Raw genomic sequence first — 14,584 nt, forward strand, 5'->3', positions numbered from 1 at the left:
TGCATTTTGTATATCGAATTTTCGTACTGTACAGAAAAAATAATATGTTTTTCATTGTGTGTGTGCAGATACTCTGTGTGATAGTAAACCTTATCATTTTCATTGTAAAAAAAAAAAAATTGTATGTAATTTATACTGAGACATAATAAAATGTTTAAAATAAATAAATAAAAAATTATCCGAGACCTCCAGGGAGTCAAGGGCTCATCGAGGGAGGCTGTAAATTATCCAACCTAGCTATCTTACCTTCCATTAAATTCATTTACACTAGATGCACTCACTATCCTTAAGGGCAAATTATTTCACTTACTCACTGCTCTCTGGGAGAAAAACCTAGCTCTTACCCCTTTCTTGACTGAGAATAACCTTAACTTCCAGGGATACCCCCATGTTCTCTCCCCGCCTCCCATATAACGAAATATTTCATCATTTGAAATGCTATAACACCAATTCAAAATTTTATAGACCTCTATCATATCACCCCTCTTTCTCCTCTTAACCAAAGTCTACAATCCACACACTCGCAATATATCCTCATAATCTAAATCCCATAATCCCGATATAATCTTTTTAACTGTTCTTTGCACCCTTTCCACAGCTTCTTTATCCCATTGGAACCTGGGAGGCCAAATCTGCACTCAATAATCCAGGTGTGGTCTTCTCAAAGCCTTATAAAGAGTCATAATTACTTCCTTATCCCAACATGTCAAGGTTTGCTTCAACATAGCAATTATCCGCTGAGTTGGATTTGCAACGTTTGCTATGTGACCTTTGAACTTTAAATTTTTATCTACTCATATACCAAGATCCCTTACCTCTTCAGTTTCTTGTATTGTAGTATAACCCCGCTAATATAATATGCCACTGGAACTCTAATCACGCCAAAGTGCATAACTTTACACTAACTAAGATTAAACTGAGAGCCATTTTCGTCTGCCCAGATTTCCAGTCTATTCAAATCATTTTGTAATTTCTGAGTATCAGTAGCATCGCTGATTTCCCTGCCTATCTTCGCATCATCAGCAAACAATTGCAAATCTGATAATAGACCCTGCTTGATGTCATTAATGTATAGATTGAACAAAAATGGCCCAAGGACTGAACCCTGAGGGATACCACTTGTTACCTTAAATCTGGCAGATTCACACACCCACTCTGTACCACTTTTTGAATGAATATTAATATGAATTGACTGCATGGAGATACTCGTATGATAATAAGAAAATCAGCTGCCGTCTTTTATTTCCTAATAATGTTAGACTATCATAAGGATAGAGAGATTCAACTTCAGTTGCTGACGAAGAATTTTTTTAAGGGTAGAATGGAATAACAGAAACCTGGACACTTAAGAAAAAGGAAGTCGAATACTGAAGGATTTTTTTCTTCGTCTTTGACATTCCGGATTTTTTTTTTTTTTTTTTTGAGAGGAGGCGGGCATACACCAGAACCAGTAGCGCACTCATGATTTAATGTTGTGGTGGTGGTGGTGGGGGGGAGTTGAGAAGACGATTTGGGAATACACACTACACATCTCATATGATCTATGACTGAGCATCTGCAATGATTGCTAATTCAGCTAGCAAAGGTTAGTCGATTGGTAGAGCGTCTGCTACTAATAGTGTGCAGAACGTTAAGCAAGTTTGAGCGCAATTAGTAGTTGGAAGCGTAACAATCGTTTGTTGGCACACTCTCCCTCGATGAGTCTTTGGACTCTCTGGAGTTGTCACATAATAATAATAAGTAGTATAGAAATAGAAGACACGATACAACATAAATTAAAAAAAAAAGAATTTTAATTAGGAAAAGATTTTTAGAAAAATTTCTAGTGTTTTTTCCCTTTTTCTTTTGGGAGAGGGTCCATCCACCCCCTGGGTGGGTCACTGACCAGAATACTTAAGATAAATAAAATGTGTTGTAGCTTGAATACGACTTCATGAAGGAAGACTTCTTGGTTTCGAATCTAGTCGGCGACTAGAAGAAATTTTTCTAAGCCTTTTTTCGACCGATTCCACGAGTTAGTTGATCTCTGGCACGGGCAAGCGGGTTTTTTCTCCCGGAAACTCGGGTTTCTCGTCCTGTAAACTCAAGAAAATCGACCGTAGAACCCACATTATATCAGACATTAAATACGAGTGTTAGGGTCAGGGACTACGAGATGGCGGCACTTGTTGAGTCGTCTCTCTTCACTGCGTGCCGCTTAATTAGTGATAGCCTTGGGCCAGCTAACTTTGATGGGGGTACCAGTGGAGATTGAACTGCTCACTCAGTCTCCAAAAATTAGATAGGGCAAAAAAAACCCGGCTTCGCCTATTCCCTATATAAGGGAATAAATAGGCGTTAGCTGATTTTTTATTTTATTTTATTTTATTTTTTTTTGGAACGCTGTATTCATAGAAGTTAATATACAAAACGATTTTATTAATTTTTATACGTCTTTATATTGTTTTTAGCGAAACATTATTTCTCAAAAATGTTTTTATTTGGATCTAAATAATCAAAATAAGTATTCTGACCACTGACCAGAATACTTAAGATAAATAAGATCTGTGGTAGCTTGAATAGGACTTCATGGGAACGCTCTATTCATAGAAGTTAATATACAAAACGATTTTATTAATTTTTATACGTCTTTATGATGTTTTTAGCGTTGATGTATTCTGCATCCAACAAACTTTCTTTTGAGGTTATTTCTCAAAAATGTTTTTATTTTGATCTAAATAATCAAATCCTCATATCGTTGAGTGGTAATTTTGATATTTTCAAATGAAATGCTATGTTGACATGTGAGCGAGCATCGAGTTAGAACTGTGAGGAAGTAGCCTCGAATTACGTTGCTTTAAATTTTGTTGATAAGTGTTTTTATTGTCGCTTTTTAAATGTCATGTTTTATATTTAAAAATTAACATAAGAACCTTCAGCAGTGTCAGTACGGTGATTCTGGTTATAACTAGTGAATCCTCGTTACTTGAAATGTTACTTTGCAAACTTTACAGCAAAGTTTTGAGGCTTTAAATGTTTTTGGAAATGGCAACAAAAAGTTTCGAAGATGAGTTACATGAAAGTAATAAAAAAGTTACTGCTTGGGTACGAAGAATGGAAGGAGAAGCAAGTATGACAGGTATAGTCAAGTATATATTTTTACCTCACTGAAACATAACGTTTTATGAGTATTTATGGTAAAGCGTACATTAAATGTTAAAATCTTTGCAGTGTTTCCGAAGTGATAATTTAGGAATCAAATATTTAACTCGGTTATTTAATGTCACACATAGTATTATTCTTAATCTAAACTTTTGCAAATACTTTTGATTCCTTATTACATATTTTGTATTGCAGATTCAAGTTAGAAGAGATCATTTTGTAGCTACCATGAACCAGCAGAAATACCGCATTTATTATTATCCAAATATCACGTTTTCATTCACGGAAACCTAATTGTTATAGTTACCACTATAACCATCAGAATAAATACTCTAATAATGACTTTCTTGGTTACTTCTATCTATTTATTATATGAAATATTTAAAATATAAATAAACTTCTAAATCTATTTTAGTGACTTGGATAGGTGACTGGCTGTCAGAAGGATATCAGAAGTTATCAATGAGGGTGCAGTATCCTGAAAGAAGAAAGTCACTAGTGGTTTGCTGCAGGGGTCTGTTTTAGGGCCATTGCTTAAGTTGTATATTAATGATATTACTGTGTGTTTAACTGGAGATATATTAATGATATTACAGTGTGTTTAACTGGAGATATGCAACTGTTTGCAGATGATGCAAAACCAAGAAGAATGATGAGGAATCAAGGGAAATTTTGGAGGTTGAGGAGATAGGACAAAAACCTGAAGTTCAGGAGTCATGTTGCACAAGTTTGTGAAGTCATCACATCAGATAGCAGCAATGATACAGTGGACTTTAATGTACAGAAATATCAAGGTTACAGTTTTATTGTATAAGGCCTTGATCAAGCCTCATATGGATTTGGTTCTCTGGTTTTCATGGGAGGATATTATTATCATCAACAGACCTCCATAGAGTCAAGAGACTCATCATGGGAGGTCCCACTCTCACATGAACAGCTCATCATACCTCAACTTAAATACATTCGTTGGCCCTGCACTCACCACACCCTCAGGCAATGCATTCCAATCACAAGCCACTCTCCATGCAAAAATCTATTCCTCACCCCCTTGCTCACATCCACCTTATGCAGCTTCTAGGGATGGCCTATCATTCTTCCCCATCTCAGAATATTCTATGAAAAACTCATCCCTGTTAATCTGGTAATTACCTCTTACCAATTACATCTCAATCATGTCTACCCTCCTTCTATCCGCTACGCTCTGGAATTTGCATTCTCTCAATCTGTTCTCATATTCCACATTCTGAAGACCAGAAACCAACTTGGTCAATTGGCTCTGAACTCTCTTCAGAGTTTAGAGCCAAGTGACTTTCCTCTTCTGGGATATCACTCCCCCATACATAACCTGTTGATACCTATCAGACAGTCGATCTCCAATCCAGCACACTAATTTACTATCCAACCTCATCTGTTCCAATTTAACTACTAGTTTGTTATGTGGTAATCTATCGAAAGCCTTTGAAAAATCTATATATGCATCCCCTTGTCCAATGTATTCATCACCTTGTTATAATAAGTAAGCAGATTACTAAAACACTATCTTCCTTTAGCAGACCCATGCTGTCCATTAAAGAGAATTCTACTGCTATCCACCCAGTTCTGATAGCAGTAGAATCTTCACTATCTTCACTATCATCCTTATCTTCACTAGCTGTTGTGTACTGCTTAAGGCAGTTATCCCTTAAAACTAAGGACATTCATTTCCTTTGGTTCCATATGCTGTCTTTTCATTCCAATCTATATTACCATAATCGAAATCACCCGTAATGATCACCCTTTTCTTATTAGCCAGACCAGTTTGTCTAAACATTTCCTTCTCACTGCCTTCCACATTACCAGGTCTATTAGTAACACCCTGCTAAACATTTCACCCTGTCCACCTCCACTTCACACTTAATGACATTGGAATGTGTTTAACTGGAGATATGCAGCTCTGTTTGCAGATGATGCAAAACCAGGAAGAATGATGAGGAATCAAAGGAAATTTTGGAGGTTGAGGAGATGAGGACAAAGACCTGAAGTTCAGGAGTCACGTTCCATGTATATGCACTCCCCTTGTCCAGTGTATTCATCACCTTGTGATAATATGTAAGCAGATTAGTAAAATGCTATCTTCCTTTAGCAGACAGTGCTTCGAAACCACTGTCAGCATTTGCTCCTGCATCTCCGTTCTAAATGGGCACAACTCCTCTGCCATCACCAATAACATGCCTTCTCCCTTTTTTGCTTTGTCTATCTTCACGAAAGACTACATATCTCTCTATCTTTATTCCTGTCAGAATGTCATTCTGGTTCAACCATGTCTCACTTACACCAACAATTTTTGGGCAAATGAACTCTATCAATGCTACAGTTTAATTCCCCTTGTTTTAAATACTTCTGGCATTTTTAAACATACACACTAGTATTGATATGTTCATTCATGCAAAAACTAACCACATTTCTTGGACGTGACTTCTCTACACTCTCTCGCCTATCCATTCCTGTCTATCATCACTGATACTACACCCCTCCCCAGACTTAAATATTACCCCCACATTCTTGACCGTTCTTGCGCACTCGCACATCTACACCTGAAACTGTCATCTACACTTTTCATGCAGTGTCTCCCTGTCCACTCTATGTTCCTTCTCTCTGATTCTCTTCACTTGTGCCACTCGCCTCTCCATTCACAAACTTGCCTATCTTATTCTCCTGCTCTTCCACAACACCTCTTGCTTCTTTAGGTTTTACATTCACTTCAGTTATTCTCTCTCTTGCAGCAACAGTTTCTCCAACTGACTTTTTTTTTCTTTTTATGTTGGGGCCCATATACTGGAGGTTGGCTGGTCGACCTATAGTACGTTAGTACTGTATATGGGTGGTGGGTTGCGAAAGGAGAAACTTGTTTACGTTTGATTTGAATGCCTTGGGAGATATGTCTGGGGAGGACTGTTCCACAGTACTGCAGTAGCAGGGATGAACGAGGAGGAAAAGAAACTTGTTCTGTGGGTTTTAAGGTGTTCTGTGAAAGGATGTTGGGCGGCAGCTGTATGTGTTCCAATGGGCTTAGTACAGGGTGGGGGAATTATTGATGCTGTTTCAGATGAACATTTCCCATGGAAATATTTATAGAATATACAGATTGCAGAGACCAAGCATCTATGTGAAAGTGGGGGGAGTGAGTTGGTGAGGGATGGGTCATTTATTAGTCTAACTGCTCTCCTCTGTATTGAGTCAAGCATTTTGAGGGAGCTTTTTTGGAGTCCCACTCCAGATGTGAGAGCAGTATTCGAGAGCTGGGCGGATTTGTGACTTGTATAGTGTTAACAGCTGTTTAGACGTGAAGTAACATCTTGAGCGAAAAAGAAAACCTAGTTTTTTGGAAGCTGAGGATGCAATGGTTGTTATGTGTTTATGCCAGGAGAGGCCTGATGTCATGATAATTCTGAGAAGAGAAATTTCATCTTGTCTGGGGATTTCAGTGTTATCAAAAATCTTCTATCGAAGGTCAGCGACCATCTTGGTGAACAAACTGCGCTCTTGTGCTAATCTGAGCAGTTGTGCACTGCTCTTTCCTGTCCACATCTTGATGTTGTCAAACCATGATATTCTTTTTCTTCCTCTAGTTCCTTTGCCATCAATTCTTCCTACCAAAATAGTTTGTAGAAGTTGGTATTTGCTGTTTCTCATGATGTGGCCAAGATATGATGTTTTTCGTTTCTTGATTATTTGTACAAGATGTTTAGCTTTGCCAATGGATTTTAAGACATCTTCATTGGTAATTTTTTCTGTCCATGATATCTTTAGCATTCTTCTGTATAGCCACATCTCAAAGGCTTCGATTTTCTTGATGGTTGTCGCCTTCAATGTCCATGTTTCAACTCCATAGAGCAGAATAGACCACACGTAGCATTTCAGCATTTGGCATCTGACTTCCATGTTTAGGTCTTTATTGCAGAATAGTGTTCTCATTTTCATGAAGGACTGCAGTGCAACTTCAATCCTTGTCTTTATATCTATTTCTGGATCCCACTGTTCATTAAGCCAGCAACCAAGATATTTATATCTTGACACTTGATCAATATTTTTCCCATTGAGTGTCAGTTTCATTGAAGAGGCTGGATGTTTGCTGATGATCATGTATTTTGTCTTGTTGATGTTTATATTTATTCCCATTCTTTGGCTTTCTATGTATACTCTGTCAATGAGTTTTTGGAGATCCATAATGTTATCTGCAATTAGCACGGTGTCATCTGCATATCGTAGGTTGTTAACAATCTTTCCATTTATTGTGATTCCCTCTGGACATTCTTCCAATGCTTTTTTAAAGATTACCTCTGCATATATGTTGAACAGGAGTGGTGAGAGCATACATCCTTGTCTCACTCCTCTTTTGATGTTAATATCACTGGTGGTAATGTTGTCTAATTGAACGGTAGCTGACTGATTCCAATACAGATTTGTTATTAGTCTTATGTCTTGTTCGTCTAGCCTTATTTGTTGAAGGACTTCTATTAAGTTAGTGTGTCTGACTTTGTCGAATGCTTTTTCAAAATCTATGAAACGCATAAAGACAGATTTCTGTTTTTCTATGCATTTTTGTATCAATATTTGGGTACAGAAAAGAACCTCTCTAGTACCAAAACCATTCCGAAAGCTGAATTGTGTTTCACTTAGTTTCTTCACTTTTTCTATAAATGCGATTCTGAATTACTTTCAAAAATATTTTTAATGTTTGGCTCATTAGACTAATAAGTCAGAAGTCACCACAGGAATTCGCTTTGGGTTTCTTTGGGACAGTGATAAATGTAGATTTGAGCCAATCTGATGGAAATTCATCACTTTCATATATTTTATTAAATAGTTTTTCAAGAAGTTTGATGTTATCTGGTTCGATTAATTTTAAAAATTCTGTTTGCACACCATCTGGTCCACTGGCTTTTCCTGTTTTACTTGTTTGTATAGCATTCTCTATTTCGCATTTCATGATTGCTGGTCCTTGAATGTTATCTTTCATATTTATAGGCTTCTGTCTAGTATCATTGAAAAGTTCTGTTACATATTTTATCCAAATCTGTGCTTTATTCTCTTCTAGAACTATTTTTCCATTTTCGTCTCTTAGAGACACTATTTGCTTTTTCTTCAGTTTTCCGGAAATTTCATTGATTTTCTTATACAGATTGAAATTATCATGTTTCTTCTGAAGCAGTTCAATTTCAGTACATAAATTTTTCATCCAATTTTCCTTGGCTTGTTTTATTTTTTTATGATGATGTTATGTGTTTCTGTATACCTGGCTAGGTCTTTGTTTTTGTACATTCTTCTTGTATCAATAAGAGAAAGAATCTCATCTGTCATCCATTCCTGTTGTTTTATATTATTCACATAACCTACTTCAAGCTATTCCAAAGAGATTCCACACTTTTATTTTCTTCTATGTTAATCTGTTGTAATCGCAGGTTAAGCTGTGTCTTGGCACTTTTATTTATGTTCGGGTCTTTCAGTTTTTCTACATCAATTTTCTTTTTCTTCTTTTGTGATTTTTTAGCTGATTTTAATCTAAGACGTACTTCTGCAACTATGGGATTGTGGTCTGATGAGATATCTGCTCCAGGATAAGTCTTTGCACTCTTTATACTACTGTGGAATCTTTTATTTATCAGTATATAATCAATTTGATTTCTGACAATATTATGTTGGTTATCTTGAGGCGATTTCCAAGTGTACAGTCTTCTGGGTGGAAGTTTAAACCAGGTATTTGCTATTGTTAGATCTTCCTGATAGAACTGGACTAGGCGATCTCCTCTGTCATTTCTGGTGCCTAAGCCATGTTCGCCAACAATTTCTCCATCACCCCCTCTTCCCACTTTTGCATTGAAGTCACCCATCACTAAGTTTATATCATGTTTCTTTGTTAATCTCTTTTAGATGTTCATAAAACTCTTCAACATCTTCACTTTTGTCAGCTGTGGGTGCATAAGCTTGGATGATATTTATGTTAACAGGGTTTCCCTTAAGTTGTAACAGCATTATCCTTTCAGAAAATGGAATCCAATTTATTATTGATTTATTGATTTCTTCATCTACTATTACAGCTACACCATGTCGATGTTTGTTCTCATCATTCCCAGAGTAATACATTGTCGTATTATCTTGTTGACACTTTCCAGATCCTGGCCATCTTGTCTCGCAAATTCCCAAAATCCGGATGCCCAGCCTCTTCATTTCTCTTGTGGCATTTCTTAATTTGCCAGCTTCATACAGAGTTCTGACATTCCAAGTTGCAATTTTAAAAGTGGACACCATTTTGAGCCCAGAGATTCTTCGCACCCCTGTCCCATTTAAGGGACGCTGGGAACTTGGGGCCAATTGTGAGGGTTTGCTCAAAAATGATACTGGGAGAAAATGGTTCTTTTTTGTGGGAAATAAGACAGAACTGGGTTTTACTAGTGTTGAAGTTGACGAGGTTATCTGAGCGCCATTGGCTTGGAGGTTGGAATTAAGGGCAGTGGTGGTGTGGCTTGAGGTGAGTTGTGTAGAATAGGGTTTGTCAAATGAAAAAAAATAGTCCCTTAAATGCTGTCATTTGCAAAACTGTGTATTGGGTTAGAGGTCAACTGAAGTAGATAATTGACTGACACCAAATTCATTGAAATGTAGCCCATCTCTTTTATACAGCTCTATCCACCCCTCAAATATATTATATATTAGGTTATTCTCGAATGGTTATCCTCGAATGATTATCCTCAAATATATTAGGATATGTTAGAAAGGATCTTGAGAAGCCTAAGATCGTAGCTAGTCTCTGGAATGTGGGATAGATTGAGGGAATGCAATTTGTAAAAGACTTGGGAATAAGAGAGATATGATTGAGATGTATAAGTTGGTGATGGGTTCTGACTAGGTTAATGTGGAGGGAATTTTTCATAGAATGGAAGAGAGAAGTAGAACAAGGGGCCATCCTTGGAAACTATAAGTGGGGTGTGAGCAAGGACATAGGGAGCAAGTTCTCTGCATGGAGAGTGGTTTGTGAGTAGAATGCATTGCTTGACAGTAGTCGTGAATGCAGACACATTAAAGCACAGTTTAACAAGCTTTTTGTGTAATAGTGTGTACCACTGATGAAGAGTCTTTTGACACCATGGAGGCCTGGTGTTAACAATTTTCTTCAGTAATGTGAAGAAAATTATCATTCCTTTGGCATTGTTCTAATTAGTTTAATTTTTTTTATTTATTTATTTCAGAAACAGTAGTTTCCTGAGAACTAAAAGAATTTGCAATACATAGAGAATTTAGACAGACAGTATGATAAGCAACTCGGAATTCATAATACGTATAACATTTGGAATGGCTGCCCTTCTTGTGGCTCTTAAAGAAAGCAATCTAGGTCTTGAAATCCAGTGTTGAGAAGTTTTTCTTCTTTTTTCCCAAACTCTGCTCATCCACAGTGGTTCAGCTTATTTTTTAATGTCCATCCCACATGAGAGGATTGACATTTAAAAAAAAAAAAATTATGATAAAAGTGCGAACCAGTCTGAGGAGAACAAACTCTGAAACCAAGGGGGGGGGGTAGAAAGAAAAGTACCATATGCTGGCCTTGATGCCTCTGTAGCACTTTCAGAAGACATATTCTTTTGCTGGAAGGAACTTGATTTGAATTCTGTGTAGTATACAAGAAATATTTTATAAGGGCTTTTCATTTGAAGGCAAGTTAGTCTCATACAAATGTGACATTTTTTTTTTACTCCCTGAGAATACATGCCATTTAGCTAAACTGAATAGTTGTTGAGTCTTTAGTCTCCAAATTTAAAGGGACCCTATTATTATGTTTTCATGTTTTTTTAGGGTAGCAGTGTCCCAAATAATATTAGGTAGAATTCCCCAAATCTTTCTGGCTAGCCAATTAAAACATAAAAATTAAATAATATAATTCACATTATTATTATTATTGTTGTGGTGGTGGTGATGATTATTATTGTTTTTTTTTTTTTTTGTGAATTCATGAAACCTCTTTATTTTAAAACTGAGTGCATTGTGATTTAAAATACTTTTCCCTTCTTTTGAATTTAAGTTTATTGCCAATTAGTTTCTGGATTAACAGAAAAAAAAGTATTTTCATGTTTTATGCTTTGAAGGGGATAATTAGTCTTGTGATTTTTCCATAATGCCTAATAATTTTCTATTTTGTCCTGAAATCATCATCTTTCATCCCTAGAGTAATTACGACATTAATCGTATGTCCTGAAAAGGTATTTTCCTGACTAAATACCTTACTAATTTTTTATTGTTGAAATTATTTTTGCTACTTTTAATAGGTAGAGTTTTATCTCAACCTATATATTACACCTAAACCTCTTTTTATGCGAATTTTTTTTATGCTAATTCGGAGTTACACAAATTGGGATATCAAATATTATTTTTTTTACGCGATTTTTATTCACTTTTACGCGACTAACCTAAAGTCTAAGCTAGGAAAAAATCCGTAATTCAAGAAAATTCTGAGAATTTTGTAGAATTGCATTCTCGTTTCAATTAAGAAAATTCTAAATTTTTACGAATTTCATTTATTGGGAATTCCCCGAATTACATAACTGATTGCACATAAAAAAGCAGTTCTTAGCAGTTTGAATTTGGTGTTTGAGTAGACAACACAGTTACCACATTTTTTTAAGTGAAATCAAAATAAAAATTGCGTTATAAACTTAATAATTTTGCCAAGAAATAATAAATGGTAAGCTATATGTAATTTTCAAACTTTCATTTCATTAATTGAAGATTTTAATCCAGCTGTTTCATGATGTTGCTGATAACCAAAAAAAAAAAAAAAAAGGAAAGCCGTATCCTTGGATATAAAAATTCAAATTTTAGATCATCTTCAAACTGGGGAAGGTGGGGCGGCTGTGGGTAAGCATTTTGGAGTCCATGAATCAACTGTCAAATCTATAAAGAAAAGTGGTATGTTCTGATACAAAATCAAGTGCGAAATTATCATCATACACCAGAGATGTTGTTTTAGAAACGGCCGAAAAAGCTTTAGTGATGTGGATAGAAGATAATGCACAAAAAAGAATGCCAGTTGACTGAAATTTCATCAAGCAATCAGCATTGAGATTTTATGAACAGATTAAAAAATTGCAGCCAGATACTTCATCTCAATCGAGGAAAAAATATGAATTTCATGCAAGCAATGGTTGGCTGGTTAAGTTTATTAAAAGACATGTGCTTCATAATATAAAAATTAAAGGTGAAACGGCTTCTGCTGATGAAACAGCTGCTAAAGCAGTTCCACAAAAACTTGCTAAAATAATTGAAGATGGAGGTTACACTCGTGAACAAGTTTGGAATATGGATGAAACTGGCCTTTTCTGGAAAACAATGCCAAACAGAACTTACGTATCAAAAATGCAAAAAACTGTTGGTGGGTTCAAAGCAGCAAAGGATCGCATAACACTCCTATTTTGTTCAAACACTTTAGGAGATCGGATGTTAAAGCCACTGCTCATAAATCGATCATTAAGACCACGACCAGTAAAAGGTGTAGATTTTCAAAAATTGCCAGTTCATTGGATGGCCAACAAAAAAGCTTGGGTGACCATTGATATTTTCACTGAGTGGTTCCACAAACATTTTGTGCCAGAAGTTAGACGCTATTTGAATGAAAAGGGTCTCGAATTTAAAATGCTTTTGATTCTTGATAATGCACCCGGTCATCCTGCCATAGATTCTATAATTGCACATTTGGGTGTTCTATGCCATAGAACACCCAAATGTGCAATTTTTTTTTTCTGCTGCCTAATACCACATCATTGCTACGACCTCTAGATCAGGGTATACTTGCGAATTTTAAAACCTATTATGTCAGACAAACATTTCAGTACATTTTGAACAAGTTAAATGATGATGAAACACTGTCAGTTATGGATGTGTGGAAAAAATTTTCAATTATGGATTGTATTGATCAGGTTCAATTATCATTATCTGAATTGAGACCAGAAACAATGAATGCATGCTGGAAAGCTATTTGGCCTGCATGTGTTAAAGAGAATGCTCCTGTTCCCTTCAATCATACTGCAGAATTCCCCAATATAATAAGTTTGGCATGTGAAATTGGTGGAGAAGGATTCGATGATCTTACTTCAGTAGATATCGAAGAATTGTTAATTGATAAACCTCTTAGCGAAGACGAAATAGTGGAGATTGTTTCTGAGACTCCTGAAAGCGAAGAAGTTAATGATAATGATCAAGATAATCCTACTTTTTCTGCTGATATTATTAAAGAAGGTCTTAAACTGGTCAATAATTGAGGCAATTATTTTGCCCGACATGATCCAAATGAAGAAAATGCTGGGAAGTTTTCATGTGAGCTTAAGTTGTTAATGTCTTCATACAGAGAATTATATCGCACCTTATCTAAAGCATCAACACAGCGATTAATAACTGAGTTCATGCCTAAAACTGCTGAAACAACCAGTGGTACTTTTGTTCAAGACATGACAAGAAGAATTCCACAAGTTGAGGTGGAAGTCAATGACGATAATACCATATCTAGTAGTGGTAGTGATATTACAGTCTCACAAAAACGAAAGCTTTTGCGTTTATTGTCAGAAACTGATAGCGAATAACATAATTTTTTTATAGAATCTTTAGCAAACAACTGAAATGAATATGTTTTTTTTAAAGTTATTAAAATTCATTATATGTATGTGTGTTCTCCATGAAATGTAAATAAAAATCTTATGATCCTAACGAATTTAATGTTTGTTTTTTTCATTATTTTGCTTATATTTCAGGTTTGAAACCATCTTCACTTTTTCTATGGAGTTAGTAGTTCTTTTTACACGAATTCTATTTATGCGTAATTTTTAGGAACATATCTATCACGTAAAAAGAGGTTTAGGTGTATATATATATATATATATATATCTTTCTGTTATATGTTAACTGTCATTTAGTATAAATGGCAAATATATGTTTATTTGTTTTTTGTCCTTACAGAAAGTAGCAGTGGAATTGAATGGGGACAAGATAGAAAATATGCTTCCAAAGCAGTGGCATTTGTAATTAAGCATTCTAGAAAAGGCATTGTACCACTCTGTGCAAGTGTTGCAACATTAATGCAGGAACGCTCAAGGTATGTAAAGTTATTACATGAGTATCTCTGTCAAGTAAGAAGACCCATTCTCTGAGGTCTACACTAACTATTATTAACACATTGCTTATCATATCTCTTCTTACACTCATTCACAAACAGGACATGCACCACCATCTCTTTTGACCCATTCCATTCATTTACGACTTTCCAAACAAAAAATTTGAATCCTTACACCTTTGCTAACCACATAATTAACACAACTTCCAGGAATGAATCTCCCCCTTTGTTCACCTCTCAGATAAAAACAGCTGTTCAAAGATTGGAGACCACTTTCATATCTGTGCTCTCCAGGCTTAATCCAACTCTCAG

At 35.8% G+C, this 14,584-nt stretch overlaps 1 protein-coding gene across 2 annotated transcripts in view; it reads left to right on the top strand.

The window, feature by feature from the left end:
- Positions 1-2,557: 2,557 nt before the first annotated feature.
- The window catches only part of LOC150109684 (uncharacterized), a 193,083-nt gene continuing 181,056 nt past the window's right edge, over positions 2,558-14,584 (top strand). For both annotated transcript variants that reach the window (XM_090409689.1, XM_090409694.1), the window contains exons 1-2: positions 2,558-3,118; positions 14,119-14,254. In XM_090409689.1, coding sequence (XP_090265815.1) covers positions 3,013-3,118; positions 14,119-14,254 — 242 coding nt within the window. In that variant the 5' untranslated portion in view covers positions 2,558-3,012. The remainder of the gene's footprint in view (positions 3,119-14,118; positions 14,255-14,584) is intronic.

Source organism: Typopeltis vanoorti, chromosome 2 (genome assembly GCF_054136105.1).
Source record: "Typopeltis vanoorti isolate ZY-2024b chromosome 2, IOZ_Tvanoo_1.0, whole genome shotgun sequence".
Lineage (NCBI taxonomy): Eukaryota > Metazoa > Arthropoda > Arachnida > Uropygi > Thelyphonidae > Typopeltis > Typopeltis vanoorti.